This window comes from Periplaneta americana, chromosome 7 (assembly GCF_040183065.1).
Source record: "Periplaneta americana isolate PAMFEO1 chromosome 7, P.americana_PAMFEO1_priV1, whole genome shotgun sequence".
NCBI classification, from domain to species: Eukaryota; Metazoa; Arthropoda; class Insecta; order Blattodea; family Blattidae; genus Periplaneta; species Periplaneta americana.
Genome location: NC_091123.1, coordinates 54,273,534 through 54,299,110, shown reverse-complemented (window position 1 = coordinate 54,299,110; position 25,577 = coordinate 54,273,534). Strand labels below are relative to the sequence as shown.

At 36.5% G+C, this 25,577-nt stretch overlaps 1 protein-coding gene across 1 annotated transcript; it reads right to left on the bottom strand.

Moving 5' to 3' along the window:
• Positions 1-6,255: 6,255 nt before the first annotated feature.
• On the bottom strand, positions 6,256-25,119 carry LOC138703105 (UDP-glucosyltransferase 2-like). Its single transcript, XM_069830692.1, has 4 exons — positions 24,275-25,119; positions 21,602-21,827; positions 15,439-15,658; positions 6,256-9,196 (listed from the first exon to the last, which is right to left on the bottom strand). Exons 1-4 carry the CDS (start codon positions 25,091-25,093, stop codon positions 8,947-8,949), a joined length of 1,515 nt encoding a protein of 504 aa, XP_069686793.1. The 5' UTR covers positions 25,094-25,119; the 3' UTR covers positions 6,256-8,946.
• Positions 25,120-25,577: the final 458 nt, after the last annotated feature.

Below are 25,577 nucleotides of genomic sequence, written 5' to 3'. Positions count from 1 at the left end.
TCTTACTACGTCATACTACTTTTGACCAATAAAACGTTACGGAAGGACGTATTTCAACCAATCATGGCTGCTTATCGCACAATTTTATCGCGTCCCTAGCATTTGTTTAATTTTATCGCGTCCCTAGCATTTGTTTAATTTTATCGCGTCCCTAGCATTTGTTTCTTTGTGTGCCAACATTTGAAACTGCGCTGGTCTGGACGTAAAAATATATAAAATTACAAACCACTCCAGTCGATGCACAGCAGTTTCAAATATGACTCGCATTGGCATTCAAGAACAAGAATTAATAAAAATCACTGATCATACCTATGCATCTTCTGAAATCCGATTTACAAATAAATGAAGAGCACCATTCGGAAATCCTGAATAAGTTGAATACTCCATGTAGGCCTAAATCAACGTGTTCCACTTCTATTACGCACACGTCCAATATAACATCAATTGAACCACCAACCACATTCAAATTTGAAAATTGTACATTCAATAATTATTCCTTTTAAAATTATTCATGTTTTCTTATGTCATCGTCGTTAATTAAAACTTTTCTAACACTTGTGCATATTAGTTAGGTTATGTTATAGCTTCTGCTGTATGATATTATGGATAGTCACGTATCAGAGATTGTTTAATATTAAGATTTATTGAAAATCATCTGTCAAGTGACGTTGATTACTGGGATTCGGATAATGGAAGTTTTAATAATAAAAATGAAACTGAATCAACAAAGCCTTCTTGACTAGTAACATTGCCATCGTGTATAATAGATCGATAACTTCTCGACGAGAAGGCATTGCTCACTACTGCCATCTAGCATGCATCTAGCGTAATATTTGTAATGTTGAGATGGTACAATAATACATTTGAAGACAGTTGTATTTTCGTAAGTCAATTAATATTTTATTGTATTGGAGTACTTCGTTACTTCTAATCTTTATATAGCTACTTTCTTCTAATCGTGTAATAGTCAATTAAATCCCACTCGAGTTTTGATTTTCTCTAGATAAATCTGCGAGTGGAACACGAGTAGATTTATCGATAAAATCAAAACGTCTAGTGAGATTACTGTTGAAAAAATTGAAGACATTATTTCAAAAACAGCCCTTGTCAAAAATGTCGATTTTTCAGGAGAACAAAGAAACAACCCCCAGCCCATGTAAATTATAACATCGAAATAAAAAAGGTAGACTCTTTCTTCACGATATAAGAATCAGATATATGATAAACACATATAAGTTTTTGCATATAATTAATTATTGAATGTGGGCTATTTTTGTATTAAAATAATACAAATGAAGATCGTAATAATATTAATTTAATATTTAATATTGTATTCTAATATCAGTAAATTGTCAGGAAATCACAACACTTATTAATAACTTTTTTCTCCACTGCTGTTATTGGACCCTTCAATATCTACAACATGTGTATTGGTAGTTTCCGTTTCTGAAACAGGTTGGAGACTTTCAAAGAACCAGAGACTTTCTGGATACAATAGTCCATACAGTTTTTTCAGGTCCTCTAATTTTTATTGCTTGATCTTCAAGGGTTCATTGTAAAGAGTGGCAAACGTTAGTTCTTGAAGTATTGATACCCTTTTATGGATATCCACAGATCTCCATGGCCCCGAATAACTGTCCCTTACCCCTACATGTGGGGAGTCTCTGTCAATCCTATACATTCTCAGTTGCTTTAGCTTCAGTCGACATCTGGAAGACTGAGCAAAATAGGGCTCCACTGTAGCCTTGATGATGTTGAGAAATCTGGTGTATGAACCCTCTTCACTTCAAAATGTTTTGGATGAACTCTGCAGCTAGTTATTATATCATCCCACTGATTTAGATTTTGAACAAAACCAGTTCGTTTTTTCTTTGCAATTAACAAAAAGTCATGATTGTTTGACAAAAATAGTGGCCCCTTATGGGGAACAAGTGCATAACTCGTTTGAATATTCGAAACCAGTGTACTGGCATGTACAGGAAGTACACTATACCAACATTTTTATTGTGGCCTGGACAGCCGTCTGATACTAGGTGACCAAAGAGCAAAGACATAACTTCATTTTCTCCCTTCTTACCAACTGTTTCATGATAGGTAAACAGTGTTGCCTCATCATTTGACAAATCATGTACTCCAAAACAATAATGCCAAAGCTGGCGAGAGTAGTAGATTACATTGGATCTTAGATATGGGACAGGCAAATTCTGCATGTAATCGAAAGTCGATACTGTAGCTATGTTTCTACGAACTCTTTGTTTGTAGGATCGTTTCATGTCATAGGAAGCCTCTGTTTGAAAGCTGTATTTGTTTCTGGCCATGAGTTTGACATTTTTCATCATTGCTTTCACAAGCTTCTATCTGTTGGGTCAAGGTATCACATAAGGTTCAGGTATCAGATCTAGGTAGTCCGAAGGAAATATTAAATTTTTCTGCAAAACTATACCAGTAGATAGCTAAGGATACTTGAATGTGATGTACCTCCATAAACATATTACGCATTTCTTTAACTGAAAGTGTTTCTAGCAGATACAATTATGAGGATTTCTCCGTATAGAGTAATGATGCTGCCGGGGTTTGAATGATAATCGATGCATAATCAGCGTTTCAATTTTCTTTGGAACCGCCTTGGGGCGATCAGTGTGTTTATCAATGGAGTCAGTAGGAGATTTCTGATAGTTCAACAATTATGCCTGTTATCTCATGCAAACTCATAAACGCATTGCGACAAACAGGCACATCTTTGGATATACCATCTGAACTTTTTCTCACCTTATAATGCAAGCTGCTACATATTTCCCTACGTGATTAGTATTTTATTTTCCCTCTACATTAATTTTCTTAATAAAATCTTCCTTTCTGCCATTTCGTTTTCTTTTTTGAAAATTTAATCCACTCCCATCATTACTAGCCATGATGTACAGTAGTGGCAAAAAAAAAAAAAAACCCGGACCGACCCTTGTATCACGTTTTAGACCCTTGTTCACTCCAGAGCACGATAGACTGGTAACTAAGACTTTCGTGGTTCGAATCCTGCCTGGGAAGGAAACTTTTTTTGTTCCTTATTTCGATTGCAGCGATATTTTACTACTTAATTAACTTATTATTCCCAAAACATGAATTTTACTAGCAATCGAAAAGTATTGAACATAAATTTGAATAAGGAACAAAAAAAAGTTTCCTTCCCAGGCAGAATTCGAATCACGAAAGTCTTAGTTACCAATCTACCATTTTCTGGAGTGAACAAGGCTATGCAATCAGCTACAAGGGTCGGTCCGGTTTCTTTTTTGCCAATACTGTACAAGAGACTAAAATGGAATGCTCGATGACTTCATTGTTGCAATATGAAACATTTCAATATTTATTCAATTTAACACAATGCTGCCAATAATTATTATATAATGCATAATGTACCTAATCAATTCAGTGCTGAACACATTTAACAAAAGAACAACCCATGTCAGCTGACAAGGGCAATTTTTGTACGAAAGCAGAATGACATGGGCTGTTTTTGTAGAATCGGTGTTTTTTCTTATGGCTACTGCACCTGATACAGATCGTTTTTGGCTTTTAAACACATTTCAGATTGTGACAAAAATGCGCCTTCACCAGAGGCGGCTCCTCAGGGCAGGCAGGGTAGGCTAAGCCTACCTCAACACATTTAGAAAAACCTAAAAGTGGATATTTATTAACTGCCCCAACACATTTGGAAAACCGTATATAATTATATACTCTTGTCTAGGTGCTTAGAAATTCTTCAAATAACTATGAATGGGATTTTTTGAGGGTTAATTGGACGTTGCTTACTACTGGCAGTTCGATTTATGCGACAAGCATACACTGGACAGATCACGATGCGTCAGAAGATAGGCAGAAGCGAAGTTAGCCGACCTTCCACGTAACTTCAAAGCTGGCCCTGGAGTAAGCATTAAAAGAGATTGCTATTCTAAATGCTTTCTTAGCGCATGCGTTCTATGCTTAAGCCAGCGCGCTAGAATTCTGCCTGCCCTAACGAGAACCCACGAGCATTATCGAACACCTACGATTTGCGAAATTTCTGTTTGGAAGTTTCACGAGTTGGAACGTAGATTGTTACGAGCAGTATAACAGTTTGTAAACAGTGTGTTTTAAAATATGTTTTTTTTTTTAACAGTGTATTTTAGAAAATGTGATTTTTGCAAGTACTTACTGTATATTAGTGTTACGTATATTTGGTGATTTATAGTTAATGTAAGTGATAACAATAATATTATATTATGACTGATATAAGTAAACTGTTACGTTGTTCGTTTTCGCGTCGTAATGACATTGAAAAGAGAAGTATTTTGGACAATGGACGACCCACTCCTGCATTAAGCTCTGTTGTTCATAAAGTCAGTGCTAAAGGTGCAAGAAAATTTAATCCTTCATGGTAAGAAACACTACGAAATGGAAATATAAAAATTTGAGATTTATCTTTCGAAAAGGTGGAAAAATTCAAATATCTTGGAGCAACAGTAACAAATATAAATGATACTCGGGAGGAAATTAAACACAGAATAAATATGGGAAATGCCTGTTATTATTCGATTGAGAAGCTTTTGTCATCTAGTCTGCTGTCAAAAAATCTGAAAGTTAGAATTTATAGAACAGTTATATTACCGGTTGTTCTGTATGGTTGTGAAACTTGGACTCTCACTTTGAGAGAGGAACATAGGTTAAGGGTATTTGAGAATAAGGTTCTTAGGAAAATATTTGGGGCTAAGAGGGATAAAGTTACACGAGAATGGAGAAAGTTACATAACGCAGAACTACACGCATTGTATTCTTCACCTGACATAATTAGGAACATTAAATCCAGACGTTTGAAATGGGCAGGGCATGTAGCACGTATGGGCGAATCCAGAAATGCATATAGTGTGTTAGTTGGGAGGCCGGAGGAAAAAAAGACATTTGAGGAGGTCGAGACGTAGATGGGAGGATAATATTAAAATGGATTTTAGGGAGGTGGGATATGATGATAGAGACTGGATTAATCTTGCACAGTGTATGGACCGATGGCGGGCTTACGTGAGGGCGGCAATGAACCTGGGGATTCTTTAAAAGCCATTTGTAAGTAAGTATGATATGAAACACATAAATGGCTAACAGGAAGTGAAGTTAAAGCTAAGCTGTAGGTGGTCATGTTTGTTATTGTAATCTAAAGAAGGTACTTGGAATCAGATCATATTTGCAACTCGGTAAGTCTAAAGAGACTTGAAAAGAATTTGAATCCAATTTCGGAAATGTTGTCTGAACAACAAGGGTTGCAAGACAACAGTATAACAATAAACTAGAAAAAAAACCGACAAATTATGAGACGGCTCATTGATGTAACAGTATTGTTATGTAAGCAAGAGTTAAGTTTTCGGGGGGCATGATGAAAGCGAGCTGTCATTGAATCGCGGGAATTACATAAAAATGTTCTGTAAATTTTGCCTACTCTGTACATTTGACTACGAGCCGCCACTGGCCTTCACGTGATGGTGCTCTTAACTCATTTTCGTTAAAAATTGACAATGGCTGTTTTTGTAATAATGTCTTCAATTATATTTACAAGTCTATGGCAGCCCTGCAGAACTCGCAAGTAGGGGAAATTTGACGACGTCAGCCTCACTTCACTACTATTGGGGATGATCACTTAAGCCGCGAGAAAGAATGTTGATGCAGCCGAGCATAACTAGAATGCCATGACCGCACAGGTAGAAAAGGTGGGTGGGGTAAGAAAGGGGAGGAAAGAAGTCGCTCTGTGGAGTTACAGTTCTGCAGGTCTGGTCTATGGTAACGTAAAATATTGTTTTGTTATTTTTCTGCACATCTGTCTGCTTTGCTTACAGAGATTTTCTGTCTTATTCGGTTTTGCGAGGCACTTGATTGAAGGTTTATGTTCTTAAAGACTAATGTTTTCTGTGAAAATAATTGATAATAATCCGACTTTAAATGGAAAAAAAAAAGAAAACAAAACACAATAACGATTTACTCTGTAATTAAGATATCCTTCAAATAAGCTACTACCACAGTCAAGTATATACAGTCACGAAGCTTGAGTTGTGAGGGTGCTAGGAACAATAGACTGTGCGAGTACTATTTCGCATTGTCTGTAATGAGGCGATATTAGCGATACTAGTGGTTAGCAACTATCTATGAATGCATATTTACTACGTATTTAGCTTCGTGACTATATATGAAGAGTCCACTGAAGAATGATGGATGTCGTTTGGAATATATTTTGCAGGACAAGCAAATGAAAATTTGAAATGCTTAGCGCTCAAAGCTTAACTGTGATTTTCCGATCATTACTGGACAATGACTATCAGTGTTAATGCCATATAACTCTGTATGTATATTCTCTATGTCTTAAGCTATGCATTGACAGTCTTGGTTCTTGCAGTGGACTCTTCATATACTAGACTGTGCTACTACTATGACTAAAACATCTTTAATATTGTGTTCAGTTTCTTAATATAAATTTTTTCACAATAGTATGTTTTCTCGTCGTCATAACAAACGGTCGCCATGATTGAAAATTGATTTTACTGAATTCAGAGCTGCCAACCTAGATAAGCATGTTGAAATATTACAAATAACTACTCTAGAGTTGTAATGAAAACCACTGCCTTCAGTGTATGCTACAATCCTACAATACATGTAAAATACATATGCAAAAGCAGTGTTAATTAATATACACTATACTGAACAAATAACTGAATTTGAAATGTACTGAACTTTATTTAAACAATTCAAACTTCACTTAACAAAAAGAAATAAAATTTATTTCAATTCAACACGAAATATTACAAGTACGTGAATCATTTTTACAAAATTGTATTTCTCACGTATTCTTATAAGCGGAAATGCAACGGTGTCGTATCCAGTGATCGCGGAACGGAGGACATAGAAATAAAACTTAACTACGTTAACATCGTGAAGAATCACATCCAGTTCGTAGATTTTCTAACAAAAGTGTTTGCTTTTCTTGAGACTTGAAACTAAAAAAATCTTACTAGTATGTTAATTACTGAGGTTTTTTTTTTTTGCATGGAAATCTAATTATTTATGTATTGTTTTTCTGTCCCTGAAACCAAACAGCATAAATATCAATTTTTAATTTATTACTATTGTAATAATATAATGTTATCATCGTGTACAATACAACTTTTGAGTCAGAACGTTAGAGCACAGTCTGGTATGTGCAGTCACGAAGCTCAATATGTAATAAATATGCATCCATAGATAGTTGCTAACCACTAGGATCGCTACTATCGCCTCGTTACAGACAATGCGAAATAGTACCTACACAGTCTATTGTTCCTAGCAACCTCAACAACTCAAGCTTCGTGACTGTATATACTAGACAGTGGTTAGAGGTAAATATTTGCTATACTTTCATATTACAGTGAGTGATAAATAAAGTTGTGATTGACACCTCGTGGACGAACTCACATGGGTGGAGACTCGGCGTTACTAACTTAAATGGCTTTTAAAAAATCCGAATGTTCATTGCCGCCCTCACATAAGCCCGCCATTAGATCCTATCCTAGCATCATATCCCATCCCCCTCAAATGCATTTTAATATTATCCTCCCATCTATGTCTCGGTCACTCCAAAGATCTTTCTCTTTTAGATCTTCGAACTAACACACATTATGCATTTCTGTATTCGCCCGTACGTGCTACATGCCCTGCCCATCAGGATTTAATGTTACTAATTATGCTAGGACTGTTAGGTGAAGAATACAGTTTTGCGCTGTGTAACTTTCTCGATCTCCTGTTACTTCATCTCTCTTAGCCCAAATAGGCCTATTTTCCTAAGCACCCTATTCTCGAACACTTTTAACCTTTCTTCTTCTCTCAAAGTGAGAGTCAAAGTTTCACAACCATATAGAACAACCAGTGATACAACTGTTTTATAAATTGTAACTCTCAGTTTTTTTAAAGCAGACTGGATGACAAAAGTTTCTCAACTGAATAACAGCAGGCATTTCCCATGTTTTGTTCTGCGTTTAATTTCCCCTCAAGTATTATTTATGTTTGTTACTGTTGCTCCAGGGTATTTGAATTTTTCCATCTCTTCAAAGGATAAATTTCCAATTTTTATATTTTCATTTTGTAGTATGTTCTGGTCATCATCAGTCTGCTGTCAAAAAATCTGAAAGTTAGAATTTATAAAACAGTTATATTACCGGTTGTTCTTTATGGTTGTGAAACTTGGACTCTCACTTTGAGAGAGGAACATAGGTTGAGGGTGTTTGAGAATAGGGTGCTTAGGAAAATATTTGGGGCTAAGAGGGATGAAGTTACAGGAGAATGGAGAAAGTTACACAACACAGAACTGCACGCATTGTGTTCTTCACCTGACATAATTAGGAACATTAAATCCAGACGTTTGAGATTGGCAGGGCATGTAGCACGTATGGGCGAATCCAGAAATGCATATAGAGTGTTAGTTGGGAGGCCGGAGGGAAAAAGACCTTTAGGGAGGCCGAGACGTAGATGGGAAGATAATATTAAAATGGATTTGAGGGAGGTGGGATATGATGATAGAGAATGGATTAATCTTGCTCAGGATAGGGACCGATGGCGGGCTTATGTGAGGGCGGCAATGAACCTCCGGGTTCCTTAAAAGCCAGTAAGTAAGTAAGTATGTTCTGGTCACGAAACATGATCATTTACTTCGTCTTTTTGGGATTTACTTCCACTTAGTTGCTTCAAGTAAAATTGCCGTGTAGAGACTCTGCATTACATTGCCCAATCGCAATTATTCATGACCCAAAGGTTGACATAATGGGGTCATGAAGTGTTATTGGGCAAGATAACACCGAACCCCCACAAATGTGAGTTCACCCACGAAGTGTCAATCATAATCCTCGTTCTCATTCACTGTAGTTATAGAAATGTAAACTATGTAGCCTTAAATTTGTTGTGTTGCGATTATTGTATTTTGTATATAAATCGTATCGTCCTGTAAATAACTGAAATCGTGATTATAAAAACGACAACAACGAAGACAACGACGTCGAGTAACAGGTACTGGTACCACGTGAGGTCCACAGCTGCTGAGCGGAAATGATGCGCTCCTTTGTGCCTAATGACGTACTCAACCCACCAAATTGCTCGATCCAAAGGCTTATCAGGTTGATCGTTCAGTCTGTCCGAAAGCTTCTTCATATTTTCCTTGTACCTGAAAATGAAAAGCAGTGTTAATAGACAACGTGTATTAGTTTTGTGTTATGAGTAGGCCTATATCAGAGATGGGCATTTCCACTCTCCATATGCGAACTCTACACAACTACTTGTTGTGCAATACCCTAGATCCGCGTTTCTCAAACTTTTTTGAAGTGGGAACCACTTTTTTAAGTCTCAACAGTTCCGCGGACCACCTTACTCTGGTTCCTTTCGAAAACAAATTTATCATTTTTGTAGCATATTATAATACCTGTAGGTATAGCCTATTTATATTTTAAAACAGAATTAATTATTTAAAATTGATTTAATTCACTTAATTTTATATTCATATTAACTGATTAAGTTAATGTTAATAGAAAAAATTCATTTTCGTTTTTTAATAAATCAAGGCTGTTAGAGTTTGGATAATCTTTAACTTATTTACTAAACAAAATAAAAAAAATGTTGGTACTCACATTAATGAGATGGATAAGTCTGCCGATTCTTGCACAGTTGTTCTATACTTGGACGTACGCTGGTAACCTTAAGTCGGAGATCGTCACATACATCGAGTCGATTTCTGTACTTTGTTTTTATTAGAGTTAGTGATGAAAACCCTTTCTCACACAGATATATGAAAGCAAACTGAATTATAATCTGTAAAGCACCATTGTACAGTTCACTTTATTCTCTTTTCACTTGTGATGAGGTCTGTACTTTCCTCTTGGAATTTTATTTTAAGTTCGGTGTCATTCGAGAGTTCAATTAACTGTTCTCTTTCACGTAATGAAAGTTTGTTATTTTCAATATCGCAATGAAAGGGATCACGAACCCATGAAAATTCGTCACATATACTTGGAAAATAAGTTTCAAATTGTAACCTCAGAGTTTCGAAATGCGAATGTATGTCATTGCATAATCCTCTTCCAATAACGAGATCATTTGCAACCAAAAAAGACTAGTGGAAATAGTGAAAAAATCCTCTGTTTTACGGATCTGACTCACAAACCAAGTTTTCTCAAACTCCTTTATTTTCTTGTGCGCATTGAGAACAGCCAAATAATTACCTTGTACAGAGAGATTTAGTTCGTTTAGTTTTGAGAATACATATGAAAGATATGCCAATGTACTTAGCTACATGTCATCAGCAGATGTGCAGGGAAAAGATGGCAAGAAACACCACGTTCATAGTGCTTTAAATCCCACTTTTGTTGCTAAGAGTAGAATGGGAAGTCGGTGAACAGGTAGGGTAATAAATTTCATAAAATATCAGTATTGGGAGAAAAAGTGAAAGGTGATTGCCATGTGTCCTTTCCAAACTCTGAGATTTTCAGCTATAGTATGATACGCAATTCGTTTGAATTTTGTTTTTTCTTCTGTCCTTTTCGAAGGACTACAAGGGGAGCCTTGAGGACCACAGGTGGTCCGCGGACCATAGTTTGAGAAACGCTGCCCTAGATCATAGTATATACCCAGATTGCTCTGCGTATAGTCTTTGACGGTAACGCCTTTTGTCAGGTTTACTATGCTGCCATCTAGTTGTTACATAAGAAGTCACGTCATAACTCCTATTTGAATTGCATTAGAGACTATACTGCCATCTCATGTTCGTTTACGGCGGACGGGTGGCGATCCTGGCGGTTGTTCTCTTCAAAATGCAACCGATTTTAACATAGGAATGAGCAATCTATATGTGATCTGGGCCAATATGTCGTAAGATTTCTTTGGAGAGCGTTCGAATGCTGCACCAATTTCATTGACTTACACATCCTCCGTTTCGGATTAGGAAGTATAGTGTTAAATTATTCCGTTTTCCTGCACATATTCACAAGACATCTAATAGTCTCTAGCTGGAACTGGGACGCCAGGAACGTTGTCTTGAAATTGCCTATACACGCCTCTACATGATTCGGTTTTTACGTATGTGTCATACATAAAAATTCTTTGTTGAAGCATGGATTTTTCTCTTGGAATTTCAGTGGTGTAACAATCTATATATATATATAATTTGAACTGGTAATGGAAATTACGGGAAAACGGCTGAACGGATTTTAATGAGAGACCCCTCATTTTCATGCCTGGCATCCAGAGTTTTTCGGAAAAGTAGTAGTTTTCAGTGAAATGTCAATTTTCCTACATAATTTTCCTATTTTCCAAAATCCATCTGTTGTCAGTTTTGAGAACTAAGTTTATTCAATCACGGCCGACTTGATTGAATTTCAGAACAAAACACACACTACAATAAACAATAGGCCATGACCTGCAGGATTGCCGACATATTTAGAGCTCAATTCAATTTGTTATTAAAAACTGATTCTGCAAAGTATAATTTTCTGAGTACAACTGTGTATTGGATATTCAAATCTACGAAACTTGAGGTCGTTTGATAACATTATTACCGTTAGAAATTAAATATTATTGTAGTTAATATCATGATGCATCTATTTTTCATTAATTGTACAAAATACTGATGCTATATTCATGACATGATAGTGAAACGTTTTGTGGTTATGTAAGTAAATGTAGAGAATATCTTAATTTAGATCTTCATTTCTATAATTTACTGAGTGGCTGCTATATATAAATACAAAACTTAAGTAAGATAATAATATTGTCATTAAAAATCAAATATTTTTATACTTATTAACCCAGTGGGGTTGGGTCTTTTTCGTACACTTAATGGCGGTGTAGTGTAGATATTGATATGTGTCATTGTCTTCAGTATTGGCTCGAGAGAGCGCAAAAATTACAGTTCCTAAGGAAAGATCAAAAGGTATTACTTACTGATAAAATAAGAGGCCTAGAAAATTTTGTTGTCTCCAGATCATTTCAGCAAGATCTCTTAGTAGGATAAAATGATTTTACGCTCTAGATTTCAAGTTCTACATGCATCAGCTATACGAAAATGCTATTGTTCGAAAGCTTAGCAAACCTGACATTTTTTTTTTTAACTTTTGCCTACAATCCACAATGACCTGAAATAGCTACTGCTATCGTCCTGACATTGATACTTACGTTTTGGCTTTGAAACTCAAAAACTGAAGTTGGATAGGTTCAAGAAAAAGCATTTGGCCTAAAAAATCCATTCAGAGGGAGTATGTTTCATTATTATGGAAGCAAATAACTATCAAAAAGACAAGTATTCTTCATTGAAAATAAATCTGAAAAATTTTTATTTGAACGTCTAACGAACTTAGTTTGCAGCAGTATTTGCTGCACAAGCCACTAGTCTAATATATTCACTGGTATATTTACTTATAAATGGCTTTTAAGGAACCCGCAGGTTCATTGTCGCCTTCACATAAGCCCTCCATCGGTCCCTATCCTGTGCAAGATTATTCCAATCTCTATCATCATATCCCACCTCCCTCAAATCTATTTTAATATTATCCTCCCATCTACGTCTCGGCCTCCCCAAAAGTCTTTTTCCCTCCGGTCTCCCAACCAACACTCTATATGCATTTATGGATTCGCTCATACGTGCCACATGCCCTGCCCATCTCAAACGTCTGGAGTTAATGTTCCTAATTATTTCAGGTGAAGAAAAAACAATGCGTGGAGTTCCATTCCGAAGTTTATTGTATGGATTCGTTTTTTTACGGTGATGGGTTGTTAGCCCTTCACCCAACCCCCCAGACTGGAGGACAACCCCTTATCGACTGTCCACGAATGTTTATTCAATATATTCGCGGCTACCCTCTGGAGGCCGTCTCCTCTATCCGCAACCTGAGGACGCGTTATGCCGTGGTGATAGGGACCCACAATACATGGTTCACTCGTATACATTCAATTTTAACAACCTTATCATTCTCACAATCGGCGAAAGATACGCAGAGAAGAATAAAGAAGTGTATCTTGTATTTGTGGATCTAGAAAAAGCTTTTGACAGAATGGACTGGAATAAGCTGATGGGGAAAATAGATGAGGATTGAAAAGAGAGAAGACTGTTCAGTAATCTTTATATGAAACAACGAGTCGAAGTGAGGATAGAAGAAGAAATGTCTGAAGGAAGTAAAATAGGGTGAGGATTACCTCAAGGATGCCGTTTATCATCCATCCTCTTCAACATTTACTTGGAGGACTTAGTGAAGAACTTTTCAGAACATGGGAGGAGTGATAGTAGGAGCAAGAATAATAAAGTGCGTAAGATTTGCTGACAATATGGCGTTGTTAGCAGAAGAGGAGATGATACCAAGGGATATGGTACTGGAGCTGTATGACAGCTGTGAGCAGTATGGTGTGACGATAAAGGTAAATAAGACGAAGAGCATGGTTGTCGTAAGAAAAAAAAAGAAGGTAAATTAACGAAGTCGAAATGAGGCAATAGAGCAATAGCTTCAAATACTTGGGGTGTACTACAAGCAGTAACATGAACTGCTGCCAGGAAGTCAGAAGGAAGATAGCAATAGCCAAGGAACATCTTCTACGGACCTCTGGAAAACGAAGTAAAGAAGAGACTAGTGAAGTGCTTTGTTGGAGTGTGGAATTTTATGGGTTAGAAACATTACGACATTACGACAAAATGAAGAGAAGCGAATACAAGCATTTGAAATGTGGCTATGGGGAAGACTGGACAAAATAAGAACTGAAACTGTGTAGGAAATAGTGGATGAAGAAAGAATGATAGCCTACTGAAACTGATCGGGAAGAGGAAAAGGAATCAGTTGGGTCACTGGCTGAGAAGCTGCCTACTGAAGGATGCACTGGAAGGAATGGTAAACGGGAGAAGAGTTCGGGGCAGAAGAATATATCAGATGATAGACAACATTAGGATATGTGGATCATATGCGAAGACAAAGAGGAAGGCAGAAAATAGAAAAGATTGGAGAAGGCTGGGCTTGCAGTGAAAGACCTGCCCTTGGACAAAACGATATAAATGAATGAATGACTCTCACGTCTGGACACTGCACAAAGAAACAACTAACTTACGCATTTAGTAGCTGCATGGCCTTCAAGTGAGTCACTCGCTCTCTGCACGGGCTATTCCATATGAAATCGATCAGTAAAAAACCTCGCATTTTTTTAATACTCTAATTTTTTCCCTATTTATACAAGGTGCTGAGGAGAGTACATTTTCAAAAATATACTGTCGAAAGTCAAACGGTTTTCGTACTATTGAGCGACAAATTTAGCGTATTTTATAAAAACAAGCCTCTTTTAGCGCTCAGAACTCTGGAACCACTTACTGCAGAACATTGGACGGGAGCTCATTTTGAAGCTGACATTTAGTTGGTTATGATAAGAAATAATCCTTATTTTTATTGTATACAGAGCGACAGATAATCTGATTTTACTTACTTTTAGGCTTTTTGCCCATTTGTAAAAATGTAAAAAATACTGAGAAAAAACCTTGCATTATTAAGAGGGATTCGGCATTGTTTGCTTAGTGGCTCGGCAATAAGTTTCGAGGGTATTAAATAAATTATTTTCACACGCCTAGATTTGAACGGCGCAGTACCCCACACACTGGCCGAGAGCTGAAGATAAGCGAGCATTGGGCGTCATTTTAATCCTGTGTTTATGAAAACTTGTGATAAAGCTAGCCCAGCCATGACTGCTAGACGACACATCACGTGTTTGTCTCCTGGCCTTGCTTGTCTCGACTACCTACAGTCAACTGGTTAGTTCACGCGCGTACTATTTATTTTCTTTATTTGATATTTTCAATACTTTCTTATCAACGGTGCACCAGTAAAAAATATGTGTTTATTTGTACTTTCAATGCGGAATCTAACCATGTATTTTAAAAATATTTTTTTCGTGGGCAAAGGCGTCTTAATGAAGAAAAATCTAAATTTATCCATTTCCATAAAAAGTAAGAAAATCTGTTTATATGTCAATATAAACTTTAATTTCTCAGCATCAAAATAAACCATGATTTTGATCATTGCGTGAAAGGGTTTCGGAGCCACAACAGTTTAAAGTTGCTAATTTTATGAAAATACGATAAATTTAAATATTTTTAATTTAAACACTATGAAGTTCTGATGCCTCAAACTTTGCACAAAGCATTGTATCACATTTGTCAACGGACAGAAAAAGTTTCATTATATTTAAAAATTGCAAGGTCAATTTTCTCTATATTTCGGTCGATTTGAGATGGAATAGCCCGCACGTTGTGATTCCTTTCTTCTATCTGTCCGGGCCAGTACTGGATAAACGCCGTGACCTACTAGACCGCACGCGGAACACTCATGCACCCCATCGTCGGCCTGGACGCACTGTATTATTACAGTGTAATGGTCAAAATCTACTTACGTAGCATTGTAAATAGTGTTCCTAATTGCCGCTATGATAGTATGTGTGCTAAGCTTGTCTAGATCCAGTGCCACTCCTGCTCCTTCTTCAGCTATCTTCCGCACATTGAGATATTGATCTCCGAAGAATGGAATGCATATAAGAGGAACGCTGGCTCTAATGGCTTCTAGTGTGCTCTCCAGGCCTCCGTGGTAAATGAATACTTTGATGCTGGGGTGATCTGAAAAAAATAAGATGTTCTCAGTAGCCTACTATAAAATTATTGGTCGGAGATTATAATGATTTGGTTAAATAATTTTCTTTGTAATTATACAGAGTGTGAACGATATAAACTGCAAAAAAAAAAAAATACTGGTAATAAAGCATAAATAAATTACTCAACAAAAAAGTCTAATGAAATTTTTCCTTAACTTCTGTGGTTTTCCTAGAAAAAATGTTACCTGTGAGTCTAATGTTTTTGGAAATATTAGACCGTCATTATTTATTTCGGTCCGCCACCTATAGTGATATCCTTGTTTACAAATCAGAGTACTCTGTTATCTCTCTATTGTGGTGGTGTTAGCGTGTTGGACGGAAGGTCATTGGCAATGAAGTTCGCATTCACTCGAACAGTAAATATTAGACTACTATCAATCCTAAAAACATGATATTTTAGGAATTAAAAACAATAATAGATGAAAAAACAAAATTTCACTGCACATGTTTAGTAGACCGAGATTAACAGTCTGTATAATTTTGGTAGTTTATATCGTTTACACCGTGTATATTAAAATAAAATATTTGCTTTTAACGAAAAATTTCCTACACAGAGCAACATATATTTGAATAATCCAATATCAGAAGACGATTCTCATAGAAGAGTCGATATAATTGTCATCAATAGAAGAACGCAGAAGGCGATGGTCTTAGACCCTACGATTTGCTTTGAACGAGACACGAATCAAGCACTGTAGATAAATGATGACAAGCGAGCTAAATATCTACGTTGTCTTCCATATGTCAGTGAAAAATATGGCATTTCGGTTTACAACTGGGATGTTACATGCTTACTATTTGGAGCGAGGGGTTGTTTACCAAAATTTACATGTAATATCTTTAAATCCTTTAAAATTCCCTTTTATGAGGTTCAGAAGATTGTAATGGAAATTCTGAAGGCCTCTCTTCAAATTCTACACTATCATTTATATGTTAACACGTAATTTTTTGTTTTAATGTACAAATCGAATCATTATTTTGCTCGTTTCATTTCCCTTTATCTTTTATGTTTGTTAATTCCAGATCCCAGTGGTCAACCTCACTTGAGGACGGATGATTTGAAATAAATCTTATTAGAAACTTCATGGCTAATTGAATCAGTTTTCTGAGAAACAAAATACAAAATTCAGGGGAAACACAAAAAGCTGTTTAAAAGAGATGCATGAGTTAGGAATCGGAATATTTGAAATGAGAAATATTGGTAAAAACATAACGCATTTTTCTGTAAGGAAAAGAATATTTTTTTAAATATGACTCAATATTCATGTTTGGGAATGTTTCACTTACTGTGTTTTTAAAAAACTGGTAAATATTTAACAAAACAATCTGTTTATTTCATAAAATAATAGAAAATTTGGTTAAAAAATAATACGAATTTGATTCTCAAAACCAGTATTTGAAAGCTTCATGTGAACAAACTTTACTCTTTGTGAAATGTCACTAAGGACATAAATAATACATTTATGCATGTAATAACTTAATACAATAATACATTACACAAAAACAACATTCTAATAAATCCAGAATTCAGACAGAAAATAATAATTAATTTTTCAAACACAACACCTTACACTATAATTTTGTTCATTTTGTCAGCTTTATCATTGACTTATGGGCCTTCTCCACGAAACACAATTTTCAAGGGCACATGTGACAACAGAAATACCGTTTGATTTGTGGTGTTTTTCTACAAAATGGCGTATGTATATATATATATATATATATATATATATATATATTTATATACTTACTGGCTTTTAAGGAACCCGGAGGTTCATTGTCGCCCTCACATAAGCCCGCCATTGGTCCCTATCCTGAGCAAGATTAATCCAGTCTCTATCATCATATCCCACCTCCCTCAAATCCATTTTAATATTATCTTCCCATCTACGTCTCGGCCTTCCCAAAGGTTTTTTTCCCTCCGACCTCCCAACTAACACTCTATATGCATTTCTGGATTCCCCCATACGTGCTACATGCCCTGCCCATCTTAAATGTCTAGATTTAATGTTTCTAATTATGTCAGGTGAAGAATACAAAGCGTGCATTTCTGTGATGTGTAACTTTCTCCATTGTCCTGTAACTTCATCCCTCTTAGCCCCAAATATTTTCCTAAGCACCTTATTCTTAAACACCCTTAACCTATGTTCCTCTCTCAAAGTGAGAGTCCAAGTTTCACAACCATACAGAACAACCGGTAATATAACTGTTTTATAAATTCTAACTTTCAGATTTTTTGACAACAGACTGGATGATAAAAGCTTCTGAACCGAATAATAACAGGCATTTCCCATATTTATTCTGTGTTTAATTTCCTCCTGAGTGTAATTTATATTTGTTACTGTTGCTCCCAGGGTATTTGAATTTTTCGACCTCTGCAAAGGATAAATTTCCAATTTTTATATTTCCATTTCGTATTCTGTCACGAGACATAATCATATACTTTGTCTTTTCGGGATTTACTTGTATGTATGTGTGTATGTATGTATGTATGTATGTATGTATGTATGTATGTATGTATGTATGTATGTATGTATGTATGTATGTATGTATATAACGGGAATTAGCAGTGAACTCAATTTTGTTAAAATTTGACTTATGGGGTCTCTCAAAAGCGATTCAATAAATTATTAGTTATGCTGCCAAAGCTACGGTATTTAATTGAACGACGAAAATAACGCGTAATAAAGTACAATTTTCTATTGCAAATTGATATTAAATACGCCTACTATGGCCAACTTAATATAATGGGAGAGTGAATGAATGGGAGATAATTCAAAGCAAAAGCGTTACATTGCAGGCTCCGGAAGGCTCTCATAGTGGCGGAATGCTAAAGCTTTCATCTTTCTAGGCAATACGCCTATGCAGGCAATGTTTTTTTCAGGCACCTCTCTGGACGGTGGGCCGCGTCCTTCAGGAGAACATCGACAGTATCCCAGGAAGAATTGGAGTAACATTATTCCGTATTTGGAAATAATTTAAATGGAATTTAAAACTGGAATTATTTTCAAATGTTTTAGCTACACATAATTTTCAGTTTAAAATCATATTTGGCAACACTGTTCTGAAGACGGGCGCTTGTGTAATTCCACGTCTGTTACTTTGCTTACTGTTTGCACATGCGGTAAGCTTCACCGTGACAGAGACTGTTATGTTTGCTGCTGTATTCTTGTTTCTTCCGGTAAATGAACTAAGCAGGTTCGATAATTGAATAGATGTTTTTAAGAAACCGCACAAGTCCAGTTTTAGCTAAAACCTGTTTATTATGTTATTAGAACATTAATTCATATATTTGAACGTCTGGGGAGGCCGAGACGTAGATGGGAAGATGATATTAAAATGGATTTAAGGGAGGTGGGATATGATGATAGAGACTGGATTAGTCTTGCTCAGGATAGGGACCAATGGCGGGCTTATATGAGGGCGGCAATGAACCTTAAAAGCCAGTAAGTATGTATTTGAACGTCTGTAGGAAAAAGTAGATTTGGCCGCCTTATTTTAAGTGATGAAGTCATAACTGTATTTCCCTGAAGGGGATGAAAGCAAGCGATTTTATGAAGATACATTTTCCTGGCCTAGTAGCAACAGAGATGACGCATGTGAGGAGTTGTAGTGTGGTACTTCATGAGATATAATTGTTTTCACTTTCAAACGTTTTAGAATTTTTCTTTTCATTCTTTAACATGAAGGACAAAATACATTATGTACTAAATTTGTACTTAAATAGCTTTTGTTTTATTAGCTTACATGCGAAATAAATATAAATTATTATGAAGTTTACTGTAAATATTTAATGTATTTGAGAAGCAATACATGTCCACAATCTTCCTCAAATATAGACTAATTAAAAGTTGCTTAAAAATATTTAGAAAAATTGCAATCAAATACAAAAAAATCATCCTGAAACGGTAACGTACATTAATGTATAAGCTGCAGTGAGTTTCTTTTTTTTTATTTTGCAGTTTTCCCAAAACTTACACAGGGACATCATTTTATTTTTACATCAATGTTTATTGTACCTGAGTTTTTAATGTACTTCCCTCCCACCCCTTCTATTAGTAAACTTGCACCCGTCTTCTACACAGAACCAAGACCGCGTATGCAGTCAAAGTCGTCCTACGGTCACAGTATACAGTACTGAGTGAGTGAGTGAGTATAGTACGTTCCAGAAATATGGTCGTATATTCCAGTGAATAAAGTGCATTCATTTAATCATATTTTCGCACTAGTACTGTGTCCGTAATTAAACAATTACATTCAAGAAAAAATATATTACATTTCAGAAACTGTACTTAAAAACGTTTACGATAATATGCACAAAATGACTGAAGCCTGTATCGAAATGAACGTCCATCATTTTTAAAAATTTGTTTAAAATATCCAGATTATGATTATTTTCAATTTAAATGCACTCTTAATGTTGTATGCTAATGTGCTGTGACAGTGTGCTATACATTGCACAATGAACACCTCCGCCTGGATAGTTCAGTTAATTAGTGTTTAAATCCTAACGAAAATTATCAAACTCAACATCGTAACAGTTTTCAGTTTGCGTAAATGGATGCACTGCTTTCCTTCTCTCCTGTACCTAGTAAAGTGATTCTTGTTTTACAGTAGTGTCATCAAACTCCGGTCATGGAAGGGTATAGCCAGGTTAATATCAGAAATGTTAGTAAAAACAAAATGATGTATCTGTGTCGTTTCTGAAATAACCGATTCCCACACGCAGATACTGTTGATGTTATATTTTCGCTAGTATGTGTTAGTTCCTTAACCTATATCCATTTAAAAATATTGTTACTGCCTTTATCTCTCATGTTATATCACCATCACAAGTGCGGCCGCACTCTTCAATGGAGACATTGACGGCTTAACGTAAACAAGCACATTGTGCAGTTTTGCTATTTTTGGAATCGGGCTGCGTACTATCGCGTATGAACGAGAATTCTCTAGACTTAACGTAATGCTGAGTTACTTTTTTTTAGTTCATTATTTAACAACGCTGTATCAACTACGAGGTTATTTGGCGTCGATGAGATTGGTAATAGCGTGATGAGGCCGAGGATTCGCCGTAGATTACCGGACATTCACCTTACAGTTGGGGAAAACTTCGGAAAAAACCAACCAGGTAATCAGCCCAAGCGGGGATCGAACCCGCGCCCCAGCGCAACTTCAGACCGGAAGGCAAGCGCCTTAATGCTTGGTAGCTCGGGTTAGAAAGTCCACCACGTGCAGGTTGGAATGTGTATTCGATAATGTTCATAACTATATTGCACTTGCATACGCTTTTGATTGACACAGTCTTTGTCCACCATAAATTTCAGTTGGACTTTCCAGAATTTGAACCTTGGTTACAAGCGCGGAAAGACAACGCTCTAGCCGTTCGTCTAGCGGTGCGACGAGTTTTAGAAGCACCATAGCGATCAGTCGCCTCCATTATTAAGGAAAGTAGTCCACAACGCTTAAAAGCTATTACAGGGCTTTATTTATAAATCTTGTCCGCTTACGCGGGAGGAACATTTCCAGCACCTTCTAGAAAGTAAGATTTTATACAAGTTTTAGGGAGCGGAGTTGAAGTATGGGCGACGCCGGCTGCTACACGCTTAGTAGCCGAGATGTAAAACACCGCGTGAGCGGACAAGGTTTATAAATAAAACCTTGTATATCATTAGTAGTAGTAGTTGTGTGAGTAGTCTCAAAACAAATTTTTAAGTCTTCAGCAGTGAATATTTACAAAAAATTAGGAGCTTCTACTGCTAATTGGCGGACAGAATGGCGATATTGTGGAAACTCTTTTTATGTGTGAGAGATTCTGAAAACTTTCATTTAATTTCCCAGATCATGAATTAATATTGTTCAGCGTAGAGATAAAGGAGAAGTAAGAGGTAACAATATGTAGACACTATACTTAAAAGATCCTGTTGCGGAAACCACTTGGCCACCTTGACGTTGCTGGGTTGTCCCGGCAACTCGTCCGTGTCCCACTTCCACAGCACTCTGAACTGTGGCAGGTCTGAAAACACGTCCAGGAATATCTTCCTTACATCTGCTGCTAGTGTGTCACTCTTAATATTAGTTCCGAGGTTGAAGTATATCACACCCTCAGGAGCTCCATCCAGGAAGTTTTGCAGGTCCTGTAGGTAAAAACATGTTACGAGTTTTGTACTATGTTGGGATACTTTTGATTACACACGCGTTTAGAAGAAGATATCAGATGATAAAGTATGACTGAATTAATTAATTATATAATCAGCATTAGAGAATTTAGAAGCATCTTGAGAGAAGAACATTGAACAACTACTGTTCTCCAACCAGGAGATAAACCGTGAAAGGAATGTGCTTACTATTGCGTCATCTATTGGAGCGAAGTAGATAGATAATATTAGAGTTATAACGTCAGTTTAAAAACCATGCGCTCTTCTCCATATGTTATTTCCTGTATGGAGGGATTAAAAGACCAAGAGATTAACAGTGATCTAATTTTGTAACTAGGGTAGTATAAATATGTGTGTATCAGTGTTATTAGATTAGATTAGATTTATTTATTTAACCTGGTAGAGATAAGGTCGTCAGGCCTTCTCTGCCCCTCTACCAGGGGATTACAACTATAACATGAACAATAAGATTACAATTAATATTAAATTTACAATTACAATTACAATAAAAATTAAAGTATGACAAGAATACCTGATTAATGAAAGCTAGACATTTTATCATAGAAGTTAAGAACAAAGAATATTTTTGTATTTACTAAATTACAAATTAAACCTACAATAACAAAATTCTATAGTGATGAAATTACCGGATATTGAGATATTTTGTGGTAGATTAAAAGAACTATTTACAAGAAACCATGTCTGAACGAGTCTCAATTACTGACCAAGTGCCTAGTAAGTTTGCGTTTGAATTGAATTTTATTTCGACAGTCCCTGATGCTAGCAGGTAACGAATTCCAGAGTCTTGGCAGGGCTATTGTGTGCTTTGAGAGATAGCCAATAGAGATACGAGTACCCACGTGTGTGATCTTGTGACATCTTATGACATCAACATTCATTCACAGCATCACCCCCGCTTCGTTTCATTCCCTGGAGACTTTCTCGTGGTTGGAGTACAGTATTTTCTTTAGATTACGTTAATCAACTGATAACTTTCTACATATCGGTGGCGTCGCTCATGTTGACGTTAATTTGTCCTTGACCTGGACATCCAGTGCGCGAGCATAGCTCCCGTTATTTTAATTTCAGTAATATGCTTACCTGCTAATTACGGTAATACGCCTACCCATGTATGTATGACTTGAATTATATTTGAACACGTTCATGACAGGAAATCATAATGGCATAGCTCTGCACAAACATTTCAAAGTGCACAGAAACCAAGTGCTCCTACCGGTCATAATGGAGTAGGGATTAAGTCATTTGTCATGAAACTCCTGAAGAGCAAAGTTCTGCTCCTGTGAAGTACGATTCACTCTAGATAGTGTAATCTATCAATGTCGTAATCATACTACAGTACGATTATTTAGTCCTGACAGTCGCCGGAGATGTGCGCCTGGGTCAGGCAAGTCCATTTAGTTACGCCAGGGGGTGTTTGGGTTAGTTACTCGCTTACCTTCGGAGCGATCGGATGTCATGCGTGCGGTAGAGCCGAATGTTTCTAGTACAATTAAGCTTTACTGCATTCCTTTACCGACCGCTCGCCCTTATCTCTACTCCGGAGCTCTCCCCACTACTTCTATTTGTTCCCCTCTTTCGCGTCGCTGAGCTGTCAGGACTAAATAATCGGTGTACTTCAGGTCAGTCTTAAAGTACAAAATGACCTACCTCTCTGTTATGTCTTTCCTTATCAGTTAGTTGGCGTGGAACAATGACGTCATGTGCTAAGCTGGTAGGATCGGTAGGAGCACTTGGTTTCTGTGCACATTGAAATGTTTGTTGCCAGACGACCTATACTACTGTTACACCTGCAACAACTTCTACATAGGACAGACAGGCAGATCATTTCAAACACGTTACAAAAAACACATCATAGCCATAACAAAATTACAAAACACCTCCACATATGCAGAACACATCACAAATGCTAACCACACACACAGAGACATCAACACAGACATGGAAATACTACACATCCAATCAAAAAGCCAGAAACTAAACACACTAGAACAATATGAAATATACAGACACACGAAAATACACCCCAACGAAATTCTCAACACACAACTCAATTTCAGAACACACACACTCTTTGACTCTACATTATACCACACGAACATACCCTCTCAGGAAACAAAGAAGAGGCGCCAAAACCAACAACGACCAGTTCTGAGGATGACCCATAAATAGGTCGAAACGTGTAAACAAGGTACGTTAGAATTTAACACAAGAAAGTCTTATCATACATATTCCGAAACTTTATATTTTTGAACAAATACCTTACAATCTTCCCTTAGGAGCTGAAACCTGAAAATTTTTCATTTAGGTCAAAATGATGATGATTATGCTGCTGCTGATGATGCTAACAATGACGGATGGAAATGAAGTAGATGAAATTAATTATTAAGCAAAATAAAGTAACTTACTGAATTTAATGGTTGAGGTTCCCTCAGATGAATTCCTCCTATTTCTACAATGGCTGGAACATAGGGCCTTACATATGCTATTGTGTTTACGTGGTTCACAAGTACCAGACTAACATTTTTGTTCAAGTCTTCGATATTTGGCATATCTCTTCCAAAGTGCTCCCTTGCAATCTTGTCCTGAGCAGGTAACAGTATCATGAACCATATATATCTGAACCACAATGAATATAAGAAACGTGTCAGCCTCTCCCAGAATGTAGCTCGATCTGAGGACGAGATATTAAGGTCTGTTGTATACGCCGGGTTAGAAGGATTTGCCAGGGAATCTAATTCTCCATACATTAATGCAAACGGCGTGATGCCGATCGAAGGTGCCTTGAAATGGTATGCATATGCACTAGAGCATGGAAGTGCCACCCATTCTGTTATTACCACATCGAACTTATTTCCTTCCTGTAGCAATCGCTGAACATCAGGAGTGTTGAACATTATTTTACATGCATCTGTAGCAAGGTACAATAAATCTGTTACAAAGCCGATTATTCCCAGATTTAATGAAACGAAATTATATCTTTTCTTCCAGTGTTCATTTAAAATCGATAGGTCTATTTCCGTGTAGTTTTTTACACTCGTGTCCCATTTAGGATCCGTGGTGATGATTACAATCTCGTGGCCACGTAATTGTAATCCTCTCATCAGTGATCGATATATAATTTGATGACTTTTTGGTGGTGTGGGAAATACTCCTAAAATTCTTGCTCCCGAAACTGCCGCAGACATGAAGCAAATGAAATGAAGAAGATACATAACTTTCTCCATACTTATTGTCTAGGCGATGTCATTAGTGTCCTGAAATAGAGTTTGGACATAATTTATAATTTGCTCTTGTGCGATATGTAGGGTAAGGTTGCCTAATTCCGTGACATATTTAATAAAGTCTATATTTATGCCAAAATTGTAACACAAATTTTCAAATAACACCTAAATGACGTTATTTGGACCTTTAGCTACAGTTTTTACAACATTCAGTGTCATCAGTTTCATAAGTTTGGTATATAATATATTATGATTCTCCATTGTTAAACAGTGGCTTCTAAATCCGTGACAGGGATCCAAATTCCGTGACAGTGGTTTCCTAATTCCGTGATATTAAACTAATCCTCATTAACTGCTCAGAAAACAAACATGTATTTGGAAAAAACACACTAAAATCATGGTATATTGTTTTAATATTGTTAATAAATTACAACATAGAAAAAGGGCCTAAGTGACAAATTTAATAGAAAATCCTTGTGTAACTACA